Consider the following 19,568-nt stretch of genomic DNA (forward strand, 5'->3'; position numbering starts at 1 on the left):
ACCGGAACGAGCCACAACAACACGCTGGAATGCAGCGTTTCTTGGTAACGGACGGCAGGGTAGTAGTTGCGCACGCCTGAGCATGCGAATTAGGAACATGCGTCCGCGTGACGCGCGACCGCTTTGATGTGCTGGTGCCTTCGCCATTATTGTTTCCCGTTTTATTTGATCGTTTTTGTGCCTCTTCTCCTGTTGTCGGGTTCGCTGCTAGTGGCTTTTGCACCACAGCTAGTTAACAACGGTAACAAGCCGACTGAGCTAGACCAACAAAAAAGTCTTCTCCTCTAAAAAAAGCACAAAGAGGAACCCACTCCAGGAGGAAATTGTAATGCGCAAGAAATGCTTTCACCCCAAGAAGGTGTTGAAGACGACGGGGGGTTTGTGATGATTATTAGATGGGTTGCTGCTCTCTGCTTGTTTGTGCTTTTGTGTGGTAAAGTTGCAGAGCCATTTTTTTTGTTGCGCGCGCCTTACAAATGTCACACCGGTGCTCCAAACATAATTATTAGATAGTTTTTCTTTCTGATTTCTCTACCGCTACCGAACGTGTGTTTCTGCGCCCCGACCGGCTGCCGGTGCTTTATTAATGCCAGTTTCCTGTATTTAGTTTCTGCTCAGACGTGTTTTTGATAGCTTCACCGTCGGTAAGTCGAAGTAGAAAAGCTGTTTTTCTGATGCCTCCGCATGAAATTGGCTTTAATTTCGGCATTTTTGGATGGCGGCACGGTAGCGCCATTTTTTGTTGTTGTGCACGCACAGAAGCGCGAAATTGGCGACACAATTTCTATCAGCCATTTGGAGTGTGGTCCTGGAGGTTTTTTGGAGAAGTCTTGGCTGCATGATGTTTGATAAGATTCTCTCGAAGAAATGTGATACAATTTTCTTGATGGACTCTTCTTGGTCTAATTCGCAACATGAGTCAACCGGCCGGGTTCCCTCGGGTTGTGGATGCAATGACTAACTACAGCACTTTAATGGTACACACATTCTTGCACATTTCCGTGGTGCTTCGCCGGTTATGTCCGTGGGGAAAGTGCACTTGCGATGTTGTCGTCTGTTGACTGTGTAATATCTCTGAGGGCAAACGATGGCGTCACTTGTGCTTGCTTTCTGCTCCAGCGTTCGTTTGCGCTCTATCAATTAAAGCTATAGACACATTAATCACTGTATGGAGTATAGCGAGCAGAGCACAGCTCCGCTAGAGGGCGCACGGCCGGAGCGATATGTCAGTGGCTCTAGCCGAGGCTGATGACATTAGCGGAGCATATTTCACTTTCTCGGCTTGGCTTTGACGGTAGGAATTCGAGACGGGAAGACCTCTGTTGAAGTGAACGTTCTACAAATATTCGTTTATTGATGCCGCCATGCCCTGGCATCGGGTTAGATTAATTCTCCCTATTCAAATACAGGGTTCTTCAGCGGGAAGCTTTAGAAAGAGTTAAAGAGCAGGCTCTACTGTCTGGAGAACTGTCTATTGAAAGTGAAATCCCCCCCCTCCCCCTCTGCCCCTCCTTTTATCGGGCTGGAAAACACCCCAACATTTTCTTTATGATGAACAATGTGTCGGAGAGCTAGAGGCACAATTTTATTGCAGCAATTGATTGGTTTTATTGGTACTTCTCGCTATGGCTTCATCGAACGCTCGGTCTCGGTTGGACGCGCGGTTTGTTCATTTTGATCTTTTTTTGTTGTTGTTGATCGTCTTTGATTTGTTGCAAAGTGCACCGAAGGTGAAGGTGATTCTGAGGTATATAGACTTGAACAAGAAAAAAAGGCCGTTTTTGTAGGACACTTTTACGCAGATTCTTTGTTGTCGGAAGTGTTTATCGCTGTTTAAAGGTCAATGTAGTAGAAGGTATTTGGAGACGGATACAGACCTTCATTTCTGGTCGCGGATCTGGTCTTATCGGACAGTAGCATCACACATTACAGGCTATCTGACACTGGGAAAAAAATTCAACTCCATTGAGGGTGGGGAGCCTTTTCTTATCAGTCTTTTGTTTGCAAAATTCAGTCTGCTGACTTGAGGTCCTGATGTTGTATTTTGAATATCTTTCAAATGTTGTGTTTGCACTTTCTTTCACACGTGGCCATGACGTTTCGTGGTAATATTAGCTTGCACGAGTGATGATGGAAGATCGCCCACTCGGACATGATGGCGCCGCCAGTCGTCACAGATGTTAGAATGCCGATGATTGATGAAACGAGGCAGAAGAAAAGAATGTTCTTGATGAAAAACATGTATTTCGAAACAGTGTTCAGACATATCCCGACAAGAGCGAAAAGAAAATGGGCTAATGCTGTAATAGAATTTAGCGTTGGAGAAATGGTAATTCGTTTGGTCGGAGGGTATACTGTTTCATAAACAGTCGAATTGAATTTGCTTTTAAACCACTTGCTCACATCATGGTTTGTTAATTAAAATGTTATCTGCAGTACCATATTTTCTTGTTGAGCGTCTCATTGGTGACCACCATTATGACCGTCGGTTTTCTTTGCTTACATCATGCTACTGGGCGCTATTTTTATCCTCGGTTTGTGATAGCTTTTAAACATACGAGTTTCGCAAAACACTTTCCTCTTCGCTTGGTGAATAATGGGAAAAAGTGCCGGCGAAGAAGCATTTGTATTATTTCTTCTTGTGGCTTGATGACAGGAGCGTCAAAGATGTACTTGATCGCCGCCCGCCGGCCAAAGTAAGGAAGCATACGCGTTCATTAATCATGGTAGTGAATTGTTCGGGCTGGTCGTATCCCGGTGCACCGCTGCTTTGATCGCAAGATAAGGTATCAAATTACGCTCAACGAGTGTCACCGGTTCGTTGTGTTTCTTTCCCACGCCACGCGTTGTCCATTCGGGTACAGTATTCTTCCTGACAAATTGCGCTACGCGGTTTCCTGCGATGGATCATAATCCTCGGAATGCAAGCCGCGCCGACGACGACAGTATAGTGGCGTATACAATGTAGCAGAAATATGTCTGCAACCACACTTACCTACAACCCCGGGTCGAGATCGGGCTCGAGATCCCACACGACCGATAAAAACTACCGCCGGCCGTATTGATTAATGATTCCAGCAGTGCAAACAATCGACATATACTTCCCTCACTACTCGATTCGGTCGGGATCGGTTGGTCCGAATGAAAATGGGCGCGAAATATTTGCGCGTAACGTCGACTTGCTCGTCGCACCCTGCTTATCTGCCAGAAACGAACAGCCTGACCGCGACCGAGCCATCGAAACGTGCCTCGGCGCAAATGATCATCATGCGTGTACGCAGTCGAGTGAGTGAGCGCGCGCGCGCGCCCCCGCTCAGAAACATCGCGGAAATGTGCGTCAAAATCGGTTTATACTGTCAACTTTCCCCTTTTTCGGGGCTCGAACCCTTTTTTGGTGCTTTGTTTTAAATTCACTGACCGATAAACGTCCCCCCGCGGTGGTCGCGGGCTTCCAGATGGGTGTGTGTGTGTGCGACTGGTGATATATGATGTAAAAGGTGTTGTGTGTTGGTGACGACGAAGGTGGAAAAAGAAATTGGTACAGTTAATGCATTTCATCACGCACACGTGTTGTCAATCGTGTGCTTCCGTGCAAATGGGTAAAATTCAAACATTGAAGAAAAAATGGAATGAAATAAATTTATGGTATCAATAATTCATACCACACATACAGACACTCTCTCTTCGCTCTCGTCTAGCTAAGGTTATGTTGTGCTCTCTAGCCGGGTGATGCGTGAGGATCTGGAAAGCTTTTCTTTGTTGCAGGGGTTTTCTCCTTGTTGGTATTTAACATTTACCAAAGTAATTTTCATGCTGTTAGGGCCTATGAAGACTCAGATCTGTGTTTGTATGCGTTATAACGTTTGGAGGTTACTTGGTTGTAGGTTAAACTCCGACTTGAGGCTTTTATATTATTCATACAAAGCAATTAAAAAATGTGTTAAGGTTATTGGCTATTTTTCATCCGTAAATATGGAACACAATATAATATAATATCGTTTATAAAAAAAATCATATCGGTTCACACGATTATCTATGTGTATTACTCTGTCCCATTTTTTTCCTCATATATTCTTTAAAAAATTCATCAATTTGTGATTTGTGATGTGTCATCAATCAATCAAATGTCAGGCAATCCGGCACAGTTGGAAGCTGCGCCGGGAGGATTTTCTACCCAAATAAGTGTGATCTAAATCAAGAAAGGCATAAATCGATAGTCGAGCTTGCCAAGGGTTTAAAGTATAAATAAAAAAAAAACCCTTTTAAACTGCTTCAAGAAGAGCTTTCCAATTCTTCTTTGGCTTCTGTTTAACTGCTTGTTCATTGTTTGAATGTTTGACAGGTTCTTCTTGCCTTAAATCACGATAGACTCGTTCCTTGATGATTTTCTGTTCATAAGAAATTCAAAATATCCTTGTTTGGTGCGTTTCTCGGTGCCATGTACGCTCTAATTAGCTCAACTAATCTTACGAAAACGTAAGCATAAAACTGTAAAAATATTTGTTTAGACAATATTTCGATTTATTTTTTTTGAAAATAAAATCAAATGCTTATAGAAAAAAAAAACATAAAGTACAGCTTTTCGAAAGTAAATAATAAATAAATTTCGCATAAAAACAATTGGATATGCTAATACGAAAACCCCTGCAGTAGTTCCTTGCTGTGGAACTGATATCGATCGCAAACAAAAAGCGCGCCATCGAACGATCTTTTAGCATCCTTTCCTGTATCATGCGTAATATGTGTTAACACAATACACACACACACGCATGCACGCGGTGCATTACACTGTTTCACATTTTACTTCGTTAAGATGCAATTTTCAACGCGCTCGCGCACCATGTACGTCCGTGCGCAAAATAAACAGTTCATCTCATTGCAAATGCAACGGCGATGTGTGCAACTGGCACACGGGGCCCGGCTTGACATTAGCTTTTGGTGTTGGTTGGAAGCCTATCCACCCTCGTTCTCCCCCTTCCCCTTTGGTTCCTTCCTTCCGGTATAATGTTGTCACACCCCCGTTGAACAGTGCGTTTCACTTTGCGCAACACACGCCGCGCTTTCACTTGACTTAGTTTCATTAATAATGAATGGAATGAAATAAATAAGTAATGAAGAAATTAGCTTCATCAGCAGCAGCGACCACCGCCCCAAAACGGACTCTCGACGATCAGATTCGTGTGGCGGTGGTCGTTGTTGCTTTTTTTTGCGGGCCGGGCTGTTGTTGTTGTTGCTGCTGCCTGCTGCCACATTGCGAATGCATTTATGCATACATATGCGCGTATTCGGCAGTGCGCAGAAATAAATGACATCGAGCATAGTTAACTCGCATTAACTGTGTGCCGCGCACGGTCCCCGTGGACGTGGGGGGAGGACGGGGTGGCAGGCGATGACAGGTGCAGGTAGGGGGTGGTGAGGGTGGTTGGTCTTTCTTGTTCCATTTCACTCTGATGGTTCGCTTCTTACGCATGGTCAGCCTGTCGCACACAAAACACAGTGGTCGCAATTATTTGGAGGTTAATTTTCATGCTCTGATTTGTTGGATCGTTTTCCATTCGGGGGACAGCTTGACGCTTATTGCTTACGGTCACGGTAATTTTCATCCCTAGCTTGTACGCATAATTCCGAAAGTTTTTCACTCCGTCCCCAAAAGTTTTTCGGTTAATTAGCTTGTGGCGGAGAGGTAGTTAAATTATTGCTATTGAATCACCGTTTTATCATTGTTTGGGTTAAGTAGATTTAATTTGCGTGTCGGTTCGAATATCTCTTGACGTTCAATCATTTTCGTTTTTCCTTTTTAAAATAATTAAATGCAATATTTATGATCTTCAACTCTTATAAAAGCTCTCCATATACCGATCCTACCATTTGTTCACTCTAATTTATGAAGTACTCGATCAGGCTTCCTCCCACACGGTGTTCGGTGCTGTTTTTTGCTGTTGTTTTGGTCACAGATTTCGCCCATAATGGAGTTGTCTAATGATTTATGAACGATCGGGGATCTCTCTCTCTCGCTTGGTTTACTTTTGTGTGATCACTTGCCAAAAGCTTACCAACAAAAACAGCAAACAACTTATCCCGGTGCGGTTTAAGCGATAGTTAATCTAATTATTGATACTGTCAAAGTGGCCGTAGCTTTGACGCTCTGACAGTCAGCTGACAGTTTCGTTTTTTGTCCTGCCCACCGTCGCGGGGTACTCCATATTTCATACACCTTTCCGATTCTGGCCGCGCTAAGTAGCCACATGACGGACGACCAGAAGTGCAGAAGGGCAGATGTGAGCAGTAGTAGGGAGAGACCCTTGCCGCTGCTGCACGCTGCCAGGCTTAAATTGATACGCAAGAATTCCAAACAAATCCATCCATCATTAGGGCTGGTGGGGCAACACTGGTGGCTGCGGCAAATCGCTAAGAAGCTCGCGTTTTCACCCTCGCCAAATGTGGACTTGTGTCGGAGGGCTGTGGACGTCTCGCGATCTAAGCAAAGTGTCATACCAGTGGTTTCTGTCAGTCCGGGCTGCGGTGCATTCTCGTTACAGTGCAGAAGGAGAAGAGAAAGAGGGCACGCAAGCGGGGCACAAGGGAGGGGATGGTAAGGGGGTCGACCATCGGAGGTCGATGTCAAACTGTCAAAAGTGTTTATCTTCTCGATAAAAGTCGGTGAGCCTGGCCCGGGCTATGGTGGCAAACCACATATAGGAGGCCCCCTTTTGCAAAGCACACCGCGCAGTCCGGATCGCTTAAGATAACTGCCGCGGGCGTGCGTGTGTGTGTGTGCGTTTGGGACACGATGGCTCCAAACTCCCTCTAATCGGTGGTGTAAAGCGATACACATACTTGGTTTCTTCTTGGCGTTTCGCATGCTCTTGCGCACATGTGCGCACCGAATTGGCCCGTTCAGTGATGTCGAGATCCTCTGCTAGTTGCTTGGCGAAGACGCTAATAGAAATGATTGGTGGCTAGAATTCTTGAAGAACACTATGCCGAGCTAAGATATATAGAATCAAATAAATCTAGCTAAACACACCCAAAGCCCTTAAGAAATTAAGGACCAAAATCCTAGACCAAATATTGCGAGGAATGTTCCAAACGCCGAAGCTAAGGCTCATTAATACCCAGAGCACGAAGCGGCTTGATGCAGCTACAAGTGTGAGAACAATATCGACGACATTGTCGACATTCCAGCGAGGTTTATCTTCTAAACGGTCGTGCCGTTGCGGTGACTTGTCAATTTCGGCACGCCAGCGTATCTGTCAATTTGCAGTTTAACGCTACGGTGGCGTGTGTGTGGAAATAACCAATCGTGCCAAGCTCATGCTGCTGGCCCTCGTGAGCCAGTCAACTGCGCGCGTACTACTGTGCGAAAAATGCGTTGTGACAGAGAGCGATCAATGTACGCGCGCGCCAGACGTACGCCATGTTGTGTATGTCGCGGCGTTCGAAATCGAAATTCGTTATAAATCTTCCAATGCCTTTCGGCTACCGTATCGAGATACTCCCGTTGTGCGGGAATATATTGAACCCGATTTCTTAGTCGCGGTGGCAAAAAAAGCATACATTTCTCCCCGGTACGACAAATGGGTCCGTTAAGCCGATCGGACACGTGCTTTTGTGTGTAGGACGGCCGGACCTGGAACTGGCCTTGGAGGCTAGACAACTGCTGGGGCTTAAATATTAGGTGCTTATTTATTATCGACTCTCGATTGGATTGATACGAAGGATTGGCAGCGGTAATGTGCCTCCCGGAGTGTTTCTGCAGCTACCGAAACATTTGGAGAAACAAATTGCAAACCCATTGGCAGCACCAGGTGTCTTTCGCCCCCCCAACCCCCTTTTCGAAACAGCTGTGTAGGAGTGTGTGCTAGAATGTAAAGTCTTAAGACACACAGGCACACACCGCAGGGGATTGCATTCGATTTGACGAGGAAAGCTTTCAAGATTCGTCGCTGTGTTTATGCTTTTGCTCGTAACATTGTTAAACCACCCGAACGGCTCCATTTTCCTCGGGACGTGATTGAAATAAAGCCTTAAAAACCATCGAGATCGATAGCGGTCCAAAAGAGGGACAAATTTGCTCATAAATATGGCCGTTTTATGGCGGCTGTCGTTGCGACGCTGATCGGGCAAAATGGCGTGTAGCGATTGGTATTTTAAGCGATACTCTTTTGAAATGATTTTCGTGTTTTTACGAGCCCCAGTGTGCGTAAGATATCAATCGTCGATTAAAGTGCTGCATTTGGGGTTATAATATCTCTGCTGTTCAATGTAATGTATCCTCTGTCCTTTGTTTGCGATTGTTTTTCAGTAATAAAATAATGTTACAATATTTGCATAACATCGCCGGATGTGGCCTACATTTGGAGAGCAAGCGTGTGTCTTCTCTTGTCTATTGCAACGAACGGTCAACGAACTCGCCATCCAATACATTTGCTTTCATTCATTCGCTCGTTCCAAGCGAGAAGCGGAGATCTCGATAGAACGCGACAGCATGAATGCAACTGTGATCCCATCCCATCAAGTGATGTGTTGTTTTATAGCTTTAGGGTGCATTAAGAGAAGGTGATTGCAAATAAGCAAGCGAGAAAGGATGGCACGAGGGGGAATATTATTTACTGCCTGACTTAACCTCGAACGGGGTTTGATCCTGCTCTTGCCGTTCTTGAAGAGCGGCATTTAAAGTTGAACAGGATCGCTACTTGCAATCGCGATACTGCCTTTTTAATACGCATATTCTATTAAACACAAATTTATCGATCGTACTAAATGATTGGCCATTATTCTACGCTTTTACGATCGTAATATAATGTAGATTTAAATTCTGCATTTTCCACCTCCCCAGTACAATATTTCATCACTACCGTCGCAGTTGCATTTGCAGCGCGATTCTACGATCGTAAACCTTTACCAGATCTCGCGTAACGTACGATTCGGTTGCTGTATCGCACACCCATGCACAGACAAAGCCGCGTAATGTTAATGGTACTGAATGGTGGTGTCGTATTTTAGTATTTTGTCATTTCTCCATTGAAACAACCAGCGCGGGAGACAGAATACTCCGAACCGGCATAGTCAACTCCCTGCGTGTGTTGTGCGACAAACCACACCTAAGATTTTATATATTTATTACCCACAATCCTATGTGCACAACACCCTCCACGACGGCGGTGGGTGAGTAGTAATGGTGGAGTTTATTTTTATTGTTATAGCTATTTGATTGTTTTCTTCCCTTCCCATCGGGCGGTGGGGCTATTAGACTTCCGTCGTGTGGCTGCGCACCATAGCCGATGTCCGATTCCACAACACTCGTTCACAGGCAAATGTGGGAACCGTTTCGCCGCTAGTGTAGTGGAGCAGGATTAAAGTTAATAGATGGATCTGTACCTAGGAGTAGGGATAATCTGAACAATATTTTATTGAGAAAATGAGTAAAAATCCTTAAAAAAGGTTATACGAGGGATTTTAAAGGTGCAGCAAGGAATGGGGACAATATTTTGAAGTCGTTAGGAGACTCTCCGATTAACCTCCACTTGGGTTTCCCCCCACTGCTAACGCTTGTATGTGAGAAAGACTCCATAAGAAAGCACAAGCTGAGCCAGATAGGAATATCCCCAAACATTTGGCTCGCTGCCACCGATTGGAGCTCCTCAAACCATCGATTCCCCCCCAGCCGAGATCCAACATTATCCGAATTTCGATACGGATTGGTATAAATCAACCGTTGTGATGTGTCTTTTGGCAAATATCAAGCGCCAGATGCTGCTACTACCACTGCATTTGCATAGTAATCTTAGCTCCTCGTCTCCAGGAAACCGGCTCATTACGTTCTTGCTCGATTTAGACGACTTGTTGTTGGCAATCGGTGTTGCAGTTCATTATAACTCATCAGCTTGCGATATCTTCCTGGCTGTTCATCCCCACTAGGGGATGGTTTACGATGTCGAAACATTTAGCTCACTGGCTTGATCGACACAGGAAGATTAGATTTGAGTGGGTGAAACACGGCAAAAATTTGAAACCAATAATTTGTCGATTAATCAATTATCTACCGTTTAACTTTTTATGGTAACACATGCATTTGCTGCAGCAACAGCTTCCCTATCCGGGTGTCGCATAAATCGTCTATCCATCTGGCTGGTGCACTTCACGAATGAGGTCCCGGCCGGCCTGGCGTGGAAATAAGACCGAGCACAAACGGGTGGGGGGAATTATCCCACATACACCGAGCGCTCGTACCCAATTGAGAAGCAACAAACGGCAGGCAAGAGCTTCTGGTACTTTGTGTCAGATTTAAGCCTACCAAACTGTCGCTAATCGATAATAAATCCCCTCTTTACCGGTGCAGTGGTGTGTTGAATGGGTGCACCTCGTAACAGGCACGGGAAGGCGAAACGATCCGCAAAACGATCTTTGCTGCCGTGGATTGCCGTTCCAATAAACCAGAAGCGTTGCTAATCTGTTTTATGTCTCCGCTGTTGCCCGGGATCGGACGTCTGGAGGGTTTCGTTGAGTCACTGGAAGAAGAAGTGTGTGAGAGTGTGTTTTTTTAAACATATTTCGTTACTTGGGTTACAGCTTTCATGTGCAGCAATAAAACGAGGAGCATGATGACGCTTCAATCTTTTTTTTTTCTTTCCTTCGGCCGAACCGAACAATTTCTTGAGCACCATGTCCACAAATGTTGGTCCGATCGTTGAACGGTGCAGTTTTAACTGACATTTGGCTCTATACATCCCAGCGTTTCAAACCGGCGAAGAACCAACTCCGAAAAACGCGCGGCAACTTCAACTCCCTGAGACGCGAACCGGCCCGTGACAGTGTTAAAGCCCACAATTTATGACAGGGAGTTGCAGGCAGTACGCACCTACCCTGCCAGGGACCCATCGAGAGCTGCTGAGAAGGAGTTAAAAACAACAAGTGTTTTTATTTTTCACTTTTATGACACGACGACGCCTGAGACAGACACGCATTCGCGCGCACCCTCTTGTTATGAACGGTTTGGGCACACGTAGTTTTTTCTCTACTTCTTCTCGAGCGACCACAACAACGACAGACTCACTCAACCTGTCCAGTTACGTTGGCTTCTTCTCTCTGCGCAGTCTCTTGTGTGCGCTTATCATCGCCCCGGTTAGTGGTCGATAGTTTATTGATTCAGATCTGGTTGAGCTCTGTTTTGCTCTTGTCGTCTTTCGCTTACAGTTTACGATTCCCTCCCATCTGTTGCCACTGTTCGATTCCAATGCTTCATTGTAGCCGCAGAATACAAGCGCATCCGTTGCGCCGTCGCGATCCGATTATGTGTGTGCGCTACTGCAACTTCACCATCGTCGCCAACCACTATCCTGATGGGCTTTTAACTCTGGTGGGTCCCGTACCGTTCCGCGTAGTGTGCCGGTTATGTTCGTGCAGGCTCTCCTATGCGCACTGGTGGTGGTGACTCACGTAGAGGATGTGACGAGCAGCATAGACATATTGCTCGTAAACCTTACTTTGCCGTGTGCAGTCAGCGCAGACGTGAGAAAATTTTGCTGCGAAACGAATCTCCGGGCACTGTATCATAACTGATTGGTTCTTGGAACTTGTGACGTGTGCGTGTGTGTGCACTCTAAGAACGCTCCAACGCGCCAAACCCCTTGTCAGCAGCCCTCCCATCAAATTGGCTAACACTGTGAGCCTACCAATTCTATGATAGCGCGGCACGTTGCATTCTTCCCGCAAAAGGGCTTAGATTAATTGTATTTTCTGATGTGAAGGGCGAGAGGGTGACCCACCTCCCTCATCGACCAGTTCACCGCAACAGCTCTCGGACGGAACGGTTAGACAAGACAGGGCCCTCAAGGGAGCATGAAAAAATGTCCATCATAGAGTCTGTGTGTGTGTGTGTGTGTAGCCGTGGTGGTGGAGCTTTTCCCATTTGATGTGTCGGAGCGCTGCCGAGACCTTCTCCGTGTGGATCGAGGCCACATCCAACCTGACGGTGCCCTTGCACAGAGCCGAGCAAATTAAGTCTTTAAGCAACACCTGCTCCAGTTGGCACGAGATGTGTATCACGCTAGAATTGCACGAAGGCGACTGATTGCGTACGGCCGAGCCGATCGGAACCGTACGCTCCCGAATTCCCACCTCAGCGACCGGCATTGGGGCGGCTTGGTGCGGAATGGCAATTTCCCCGTGGGAATTGAACGTGCATTCATTCTGCACCGTACGGTGTTGAGACAGGGCTGAATAGTGCGAGCGATTGCAAGAGTGCAACAAGTGTAGGGGTGCTTTTTGTGCTTCGCTTTAAAGCCTATTCCCTCGCAAATGTCGTGTAGGTGATGTGTGGAAAATTCTTCCAGATGGGTACAATTTCTTCTCCTCTTCATAAAGGGAGATACATTTGTCTAGACTTTGTACTATTTTCATCAGTAGAGACACGTATTAGTTTTCTCAGACTACAAGTTTAAGTTTATTATTAACAACAACCTGTCTTGAGAGATCCCATGTCGCACGTCAAAACGTGTTATGCGCAGAAAGCAACCTTCGGGTGTATATCTTTTTCTTTTCGTTTTAATGCAACTCCCTCAGAATCGAGCCCGCTGTCCTTGCCGACACCTTACGAGGCAATTAAAACGTGTCCGAAAAACGAATCGTTAACCAGCTCTACGATCAAATGAACATTTTTATGAAACGCGTGCTGTGGTATGTTGGGGAAAAACAGGGCACTGTAAACATCGTCGGGCCGGTGCTGCTCAAGATACATTGAAACTCCGTTAAAATGTAATGTCCGCTATAAAATTTTGCATTTGCTTCATTTCCACTTTGGTGCGTAGAATTATTATTGGTTTAGTGAAGTATATATACGTATCTTAGGGAGCGTCTATATACCACTATCCGGACTTCAGCGAAGACGATCTCGGTTCCACATTATCACCAAAGTCTGCAGTTTGGCAGATAAATCCCTTGCCGAAACGCCGCCGCGCACACGCTACCACACTAGCAATAATGGTAACCCCCATCGTTATGGCGGACGACCACAGTCGCCGACCGCTGCGATTGACGTCAGAGAGAATTTCCAAGGTTTTCTTGAAAACCGGCGGCAACGGGTGTGCATGTGTGGTTAAATCCATGGCGCGTGCGTACTGCCGCTATACCGCCTGGTCCTGCGTCTGTCTATTTTAGCTGGCTTGCGAAGTCGGCTCGCAATGCATCCACGCCATGCTGCCGGCAGTCGTCTTTTTCCCGATATCGAATTTAAGAGCCAGTCCATTTGCTTGTGGTGGCCGTTACTGCGATTAGTAGCGGCACACACGTTCAAGATCATCATCCTGTGCGATCGACAACAGCTGTCGATGTATGGCCAGATCGGTCGGTGGTGGGCCGAGTGGTTCTAACCGCAACTAAAAAGTTTATATGTTCCGCTCGCCTTTCGGATGTCCAGCCTCCATATGGATGGCGGACGGAGAATGTATTTTGGATGGGACGGGAATTTCATAATTTTTCCGGCCCGAAAATACTATTAACCTTGAAGAAACGACGATGCACGGTAAACCGTTGGGAAACGTCCATCAACATCTCTGCTAGTGGAGACTGTGGAGCGAGTGGAGTGGAGTAAAGAAAAAAAGGGAAATTGCGTGACGGTAGTGGCTATATAAAACATATTGTTCAATAAACCCGTAAAAAGGTGTTTAAATTTGAAAGTTAGCTAACCGTTTTCTTTTTTATTCTCCCTCGGCAGGCCTGCATTGATGACAATTTGGATATGGTGGAGTTTCTCGTACAGAAAGGTGCCGACGTCAATCGAAAGGATAACGAAGGTTGGACACCATTACACGCCACAGCATCATGCGGGTAATTAGCACTTTTCGGAACCTTTCCGAACCAATTAAAATGATATTAATTACCCATTTTGTACATTGCAGATTTCTCAGTATAGCACGCTATCTGATAGAAAATGGTGCCGATCTGGCGTCGATCAACAGCGATGGCGAGTTGGCCGTCGATCTGGCCAGCTCGGACGCGATGGAGGACCTGATCCAGCATCACCTCGACGAGCAGGGTATCGATTGTGATGAGGCACGCCAGGCGGAGGAGCGTATCATGCTGAGCGATGCGACCAAGTGGCTCCGCACGGACAGTTCCGACTGTGATAAGGCACACCCGAAGACGGGTGCCACCGCGATTCATGTGGCGGCCGCCAAAGGCTACATCGGCGTGCTGAAGCTACTGCTCGAAGGTCGGGGTGATATCGACCGGCAGGATGTGGACGGCTGGACACCGCTGCATGCGGCCGCCTACTGGGGCCAGAAGGAAGCCACACAGATGCTGCTGAACGCTAGTGCGGACATCGACATCCAGAACTACAGTGGCCAGCTGGCGATCGACATTGCCCAGGACGATATCGTGCCTTTGCTGAAGGATGCTCGCAAGAACGTGAAGCGCACGAAGCGCAGACCACCTAGTCACGGAAATAGGTATGGGCACAGCTCGTTCCAGCAGCTTAGCAGCTAGCTGGCCTTAGCGTACACGGACATTTAACGTTAATCTTTCGTGTTTGTTTTTCCTTTTTTCCGGTACCAATGGCGACGATAGGATTACGGATAATTTCGAAACGAGTACGGAAACACCGACCAAGGTGATTCGGGTCGAGATGAAGCCAATCGACAGCAACAAGGAGAAAGAAGGTAGGTGTATAGGTCAATCGGGTCACGGCGTGCAAACGGTTGCACGGTTGTGCCTTTGCCTTCCCCTGTCGATTGCCCGTATTTACGGGTCTCTCGCTCTTATCGATGAGAGTGGTTCCTTTTGCAGTATTCAATTGGTCATTCCGTTTTTCTCCCGCTTACTAAGAGAAACTCAATATTGATACGGGGCCAGGGTGGGGGAGGTCAATTGAGCTGGCAAGCCGAATGACTAATTGGATCTCGCGGCGAAAGACCATTTCGAACACGAAACACTGTTGCGCGGGCCGGTATTCGCTATGTGTCGCTTTTAGACGAAACGAAAAATTTGAATCAAAACGTTGGTTTTGCTTTTGATGGATTGAACCAAAAACAAACTACACACGCGTTTTGGGTATCCTTTTTGAGTGAGTTCCGCTATGTACAAAAGTGTATTTTGTTAAGTCAATATGATTCCCTTCAATAAAATCCCCTTCCGTCACGTGCCTGCTGGACCCACGGGTATGGATTCATCACAGCTGGACCCGTCGCCGTCGCCCATGACGACGACGACGACGATGAAGATGTTTACCAAGCACCATCCAATGTCCAAGAAGAACCAGAAGATGAAGAAGAATCAAATGAAAAAGATGAAGAGGAGGAAGAGGAGACGGTGGATGATACGGTAGACGAGGAGCTGGAGGAAGAGGAGGAGGAGGAGGAGGAGGAGGAAGATGATGATGAGCAGGAAGTGGATGAGGATGACGAAGAGAAGGAGGAACAAGTGGTGATCATTGAGCAAAAGCCAGGTCCTGCCCAGGATGTACCCGATTCGACCGGGATCGGCTTATCGTATCAACGGGCAGCTACCGCACAAACCATTCAATCACACGCAGAATCTAAACCGAACCAAGCTGAGGAAGCTGATAGCGAGGAGGAGGAGGAGGAGGAGGAAGAAAATGCCAGCGTTTCGTCGGAACCGTACTCCTCCTCCAATCCATCGGCCGATAGTAGCCTAACCGAATCCGAAACAGGTACAGATACCTACACCGAGTGTGCACTCCGCTGGTGGAACTTAAATAACCCACGTTTTCATGCACGTCCGTTGCATTCCACCAACCGGAGCGAGCCTGTTTGTGTTTTGCTCGCCATTTTTTTCGTGCGCCACGAAACCGGGGTTTTTTGTTTGACTGTTCTTTCCTCTGGCAAAGCTCGTCCTGTTTGATTGTCTTTAATCGTTTGCGTTTGATTTGGTTGATTTAGTTTCAATTGCGTTACTTTGCTCGGTTTAGTTCGGTTGGTCGTTTTGATTTCTTGGACACTGTTCAACACACTCCAACGGTCACACACGGACTCACAGATCTGGGAAGATTGTGCCTTCGAAATTGGCTGCAAAAATTATTTTAGACCTATTTAGACGACCCTATTTAGCACCCAAATAAGTAGTGGGTCAAAGAAACCAACGTATGGCTTGTGTTATAATTCCCTGGCGCATTTGCTTTTCTGGTCTGTGATGAATATGTGTTGCGTTTTGGCTTGTAGGCATGCGCATATTGATGATTATAAACGCTGTTTAACGTTTTTGCCTTTGTTAATGCTAGTTTTAAACGATAACAGTACAGTACGGGTTGATTGTTTTAGTTGAAGCATTTTTGTGTGTGTTATACCGTAAGGTATTAGGTCTTAAACTAAATTTGTGGCATTTTTCAGAAATTGGGAAGATTTAAAAAATATATATTGCTAGTTTTGGTGGCCTATATTATGATGATTAGTTATTCCTATGTTGAAACCTTTCCTTTTTAAAACTTAGCTAATTGAAAATCTAAATGAATATTTTTTCATAGCTCTAGGTAGCGATTTGATTAGTGCTTCTTATTTTACTGTCCATTTGTGTAGAATACAATGCCACGAGTTTTGTTTAAGACCCCAAAAGGATAAAATTTGATTAAAAATTTATAAAACAGGGGTTTCCTGATGATAATTTCGATCCTTTTTGTAAGCTCTTTGAACATGAAATTGTAAACAAAGCTAGGGTAACGGTACCAGTTTTCGGCACGTTAGTGCAGCTGATCAGAAAAAAAATACAAATACGATTATTAAACTCTAGAATTTTTATTGACTGTGGTAATATTTTGATTGTAAAACTATCAAAGAATGTTTCAGAATTCATGATTTATTGATCCCGAAATCTGGAGCAGCTACCATAGTTGTCATGGGAACGGCTTTAGATGACAGGAGAGTCCATCCGATGTCATCTAGCTTTGTTTACCATTTCATATAACGAGCCTACAAAAAATCGATTCTTCATTACCAACTGAAACCCCTGTAATTTATAATAATTTGATTAGCCGAATGTTCCTTAACACTTGACAAAGATGCTATCATTTTATACAATTTTTTCGTTGTGTTGTACTAATATTTTTCCAACTAATCACACAATATCTAACAAGTGTTGTTGTTTGTGTTCTGTTTACATGCCTCGCGCTATCCTGCTGCTGTTACACACATTCTTAAATGAGTCGTATTCTTTCTTCTCCTTTTATTGTGATCTCTAAACCCGTTCCTAACCGTTTCGTTGTGATATTGTGCATACCGCGATACCCAATCGTTGTGATGTGCTTCCCGTGGGGGGCATGCTTGTGGTGGATTACTATGCTTGGCGATGTTGATGTGGCCGGCTGCAATAGATGAACTGTTACCGCGACCTGTTCCAATCATCTCGCGACCGGCACCGGTTCCACTGACCACACAAATCGTAGCACCGAAGCCACGTGTGACCGAAACGGTACCATCAGCTACCGCTACGACAACCGCTGCCAGCAATCCTCCTCCACCGACGGCACCGTGGCGCCGCCAGCGTGCCACACCGACGCCCGTCCCGCGACAGTTCTACGAGGATCAACAGCAGCCCGCAACAGTATCGCGTGCGGCGGACGACGTCGACTACGCTAACCTCTATTACACGTCCAAGCGCAACCGTAATGTTCTGTTCTGTTCTACTCCTGTTTCACTGTTCTGTTGTTCATTTTTGTATTGCTACTTCAGTTTCTGTTGTGCTGTGTTTGTTCTTCATGTTATGCCTTTCTCGATTCATACTCTATTTATTTTTTTCCTGTTCGCTTCATTGTATCGCTCGGTTTTCGTATCATCCCACTTTTGCGTTTATGCGCATCATCAGTTTCACATTAGACTGCGACACTGTTCATGCTTTGGAGCCTTGTTCCGCCGCTGCTGCAGCCATTCGTCATCGTTTCTGAGCAAATTACACTACTGGAGCACCCGAAACACGGTGGCAATGTTTCTTACTTGATGAAGAAACCGTTGCCACTCATGGTCAATGTAACAGTATTTGAAAATTGTGACATGAACACCTTAAACGGTCGTGACTGCGTTGCGCTAGTTTTGGTCGTACAGTTGTATATTCTTTCGACAAACGTCTAGTGTTTGATTCATCTATAGAAACGAACTACTTAAATCCACCCCAAAAACCCCCATTAGCTTCTAATTGAGCATTTGTTTGTGATCGACAAAAGAGTTCTAAAAAGCATATGTTTACTTTTTTTTTCTTTCTTTCTGTGTGTATTTTTTTTGTTTCATCGCAAACCCCAGAAGTTTCCGAAAAGGAGAATAAACCAACCGAACCGGATGTGATACTAAGGAGAACGCAGAGCTTCGAGAGTGATGAAAAGTGAGTATGACTGGTTTTAAATGTAACTTTCTTTCTGTTTTTGTCTCTGTGTGTTTCTATGTGTTTGTGTGTGTTTTTTTATTTGAATATTACACATTAATATTGGTTGCGAATTTATTTGTTATTATCTATTGGATTCTTATTGCGGGAAAATCAATTATTAAGAAAACGAAATTATTGGCATTCAATTGATTGATTATTTAAAGGAAAAAAAAATACTCCTCTCTTCTATATTTCAAAAAGTTTTGTTTATGGAGTGCGAACGCCTGACGGTATGCAATTATTGTTTTTAAAAAGCTGCTTTTGGTATGCTTTAAAAAATTCAAAAGTCTAAAAAAATAAATACATTGCATACCTTCAGGCGTTCGCATTAAAGATAAAATGTTCCAATCGATCTCTATAAGAGGGATATGCTTAGAACGGTTATCGTGATCAAGTACTTAATTTGCTTTGCATGATTCATCGCCCGTTGTTACAAATTGTTACCAAATTTTTAAAACCGATATTTTTGATGTGTTTCTTATTGTTTTCTTAAAAAAAAACCGTTTATTCTTCTTATTAATGGCTTGTGTTTTCTAATTGTTTAATAACCCCACTACTCATTGGCACTACCTGTGTATCTTGGAAATGAAATATTCCAACGGCACCACTGATGTTGCATACTTACCAAAAACCAAACTACCGAAACTACCGTGTATGGCCGGTGTTATTTCCTGCACACGCCATCATCATCCTACACCGCCCAACTACACTATCGAACACTATCGAACCTGTTCACCTGATCATCATCACACACACACACAAACACCAACACAACACACTGCAACAATCGCTACAATCATGTGTGTGTGCGCGTGTGCGTGCTACAACCGATCGTAGGTTCTACCAGAGGTATGCAGAGCTGCGAGCACGAATACAGGCCAACTCATGCCCTCACACAATCCTACCATCGACGCCTATTAACACTAAAACCAGTACTGCCTCGAACAACAACAACAACAACAACAGCAGCAACACAAATAATAATAATAACAACAACACTACCACTACTACGGCGTCGGCGCCGGCATCAAACATTTCGTCGTACCTGGTGCAGCGGTCCGCCTCACTGAAGGATCATCGGACATTAAGGTAACGGAACGATTATTCTTACCAACTATCCACTCTTGTTTTTGGTTTTTCCACCCCCAAAAATTATCTCTCCATCTCATATTCTAAGCGCTTGTCTATACACCGCCATTTTC

The 19,568-nt window shown here is 45.2% G+C and overlaps 1 protein-coding gene across 24 annotated transcripts in view; it reads left to right on the forward strand.

Moving 5' to 3' along the window:
- Positions 1-19,568, forward strand: part of LOC118513089 (protein phosphatase 1 regulatory subunit 12A) — a 63,782-nt gene that overhangs the window by 22,223 nt on the left and 21,991 nt on the right. For 13 of the 24 annotated variants that reach the window (XM_036058467.1, XM_036058485.1, XM_036058472.1 and 10 more), the window contains 7 exons: positions 13,715-13,827; positions 13,899-14,450; positions 14,569-14,660; positions 15,176-15,670; positions 17,324-17,614; positions 18,246-18,324; positions 19,204-19,455. In XM_036058467.1, coding sequence (XP_035914360.1) covers positions 13,715-13,827; positions 13,899-14,450; positions 14,569-14,660; positions 15,176-15,670; positions 17,324-17,614; positions 18,246-18,324; positions 19,204-19,455 — 1,874 coding nt within the window. The remainder of the gene's footprint in view (positions 1-13,714; positions 13,828-13,898; positions 14,451-14,568; positions 14,661-15,175; positions 15,671-17,323; positions 17,615-18,245; positions 18,325-19,203; positions 19,456-19,568) is intronic. The other 11 variants (XM_036058476.1, XM_036058486.1, XM_036058482.1 and 8 more) reach the window with 8 other exon arrangements.

The sequence above is a fragment of the Anopheles stephensi genome, chromosome 3 (genome assembly GCF_013141755.1).
Source record: "Anopheles stephensi strain Indian chromosome 3, UCI_ANSTEP_V1.0, whole genome shotgun sequence".
Lineage (NCBI taxonomy): Eukaryota > Metazoa > Arthropoda > Insecta > Diptera > Culicidae > Anopheles > Anopheles stephensi.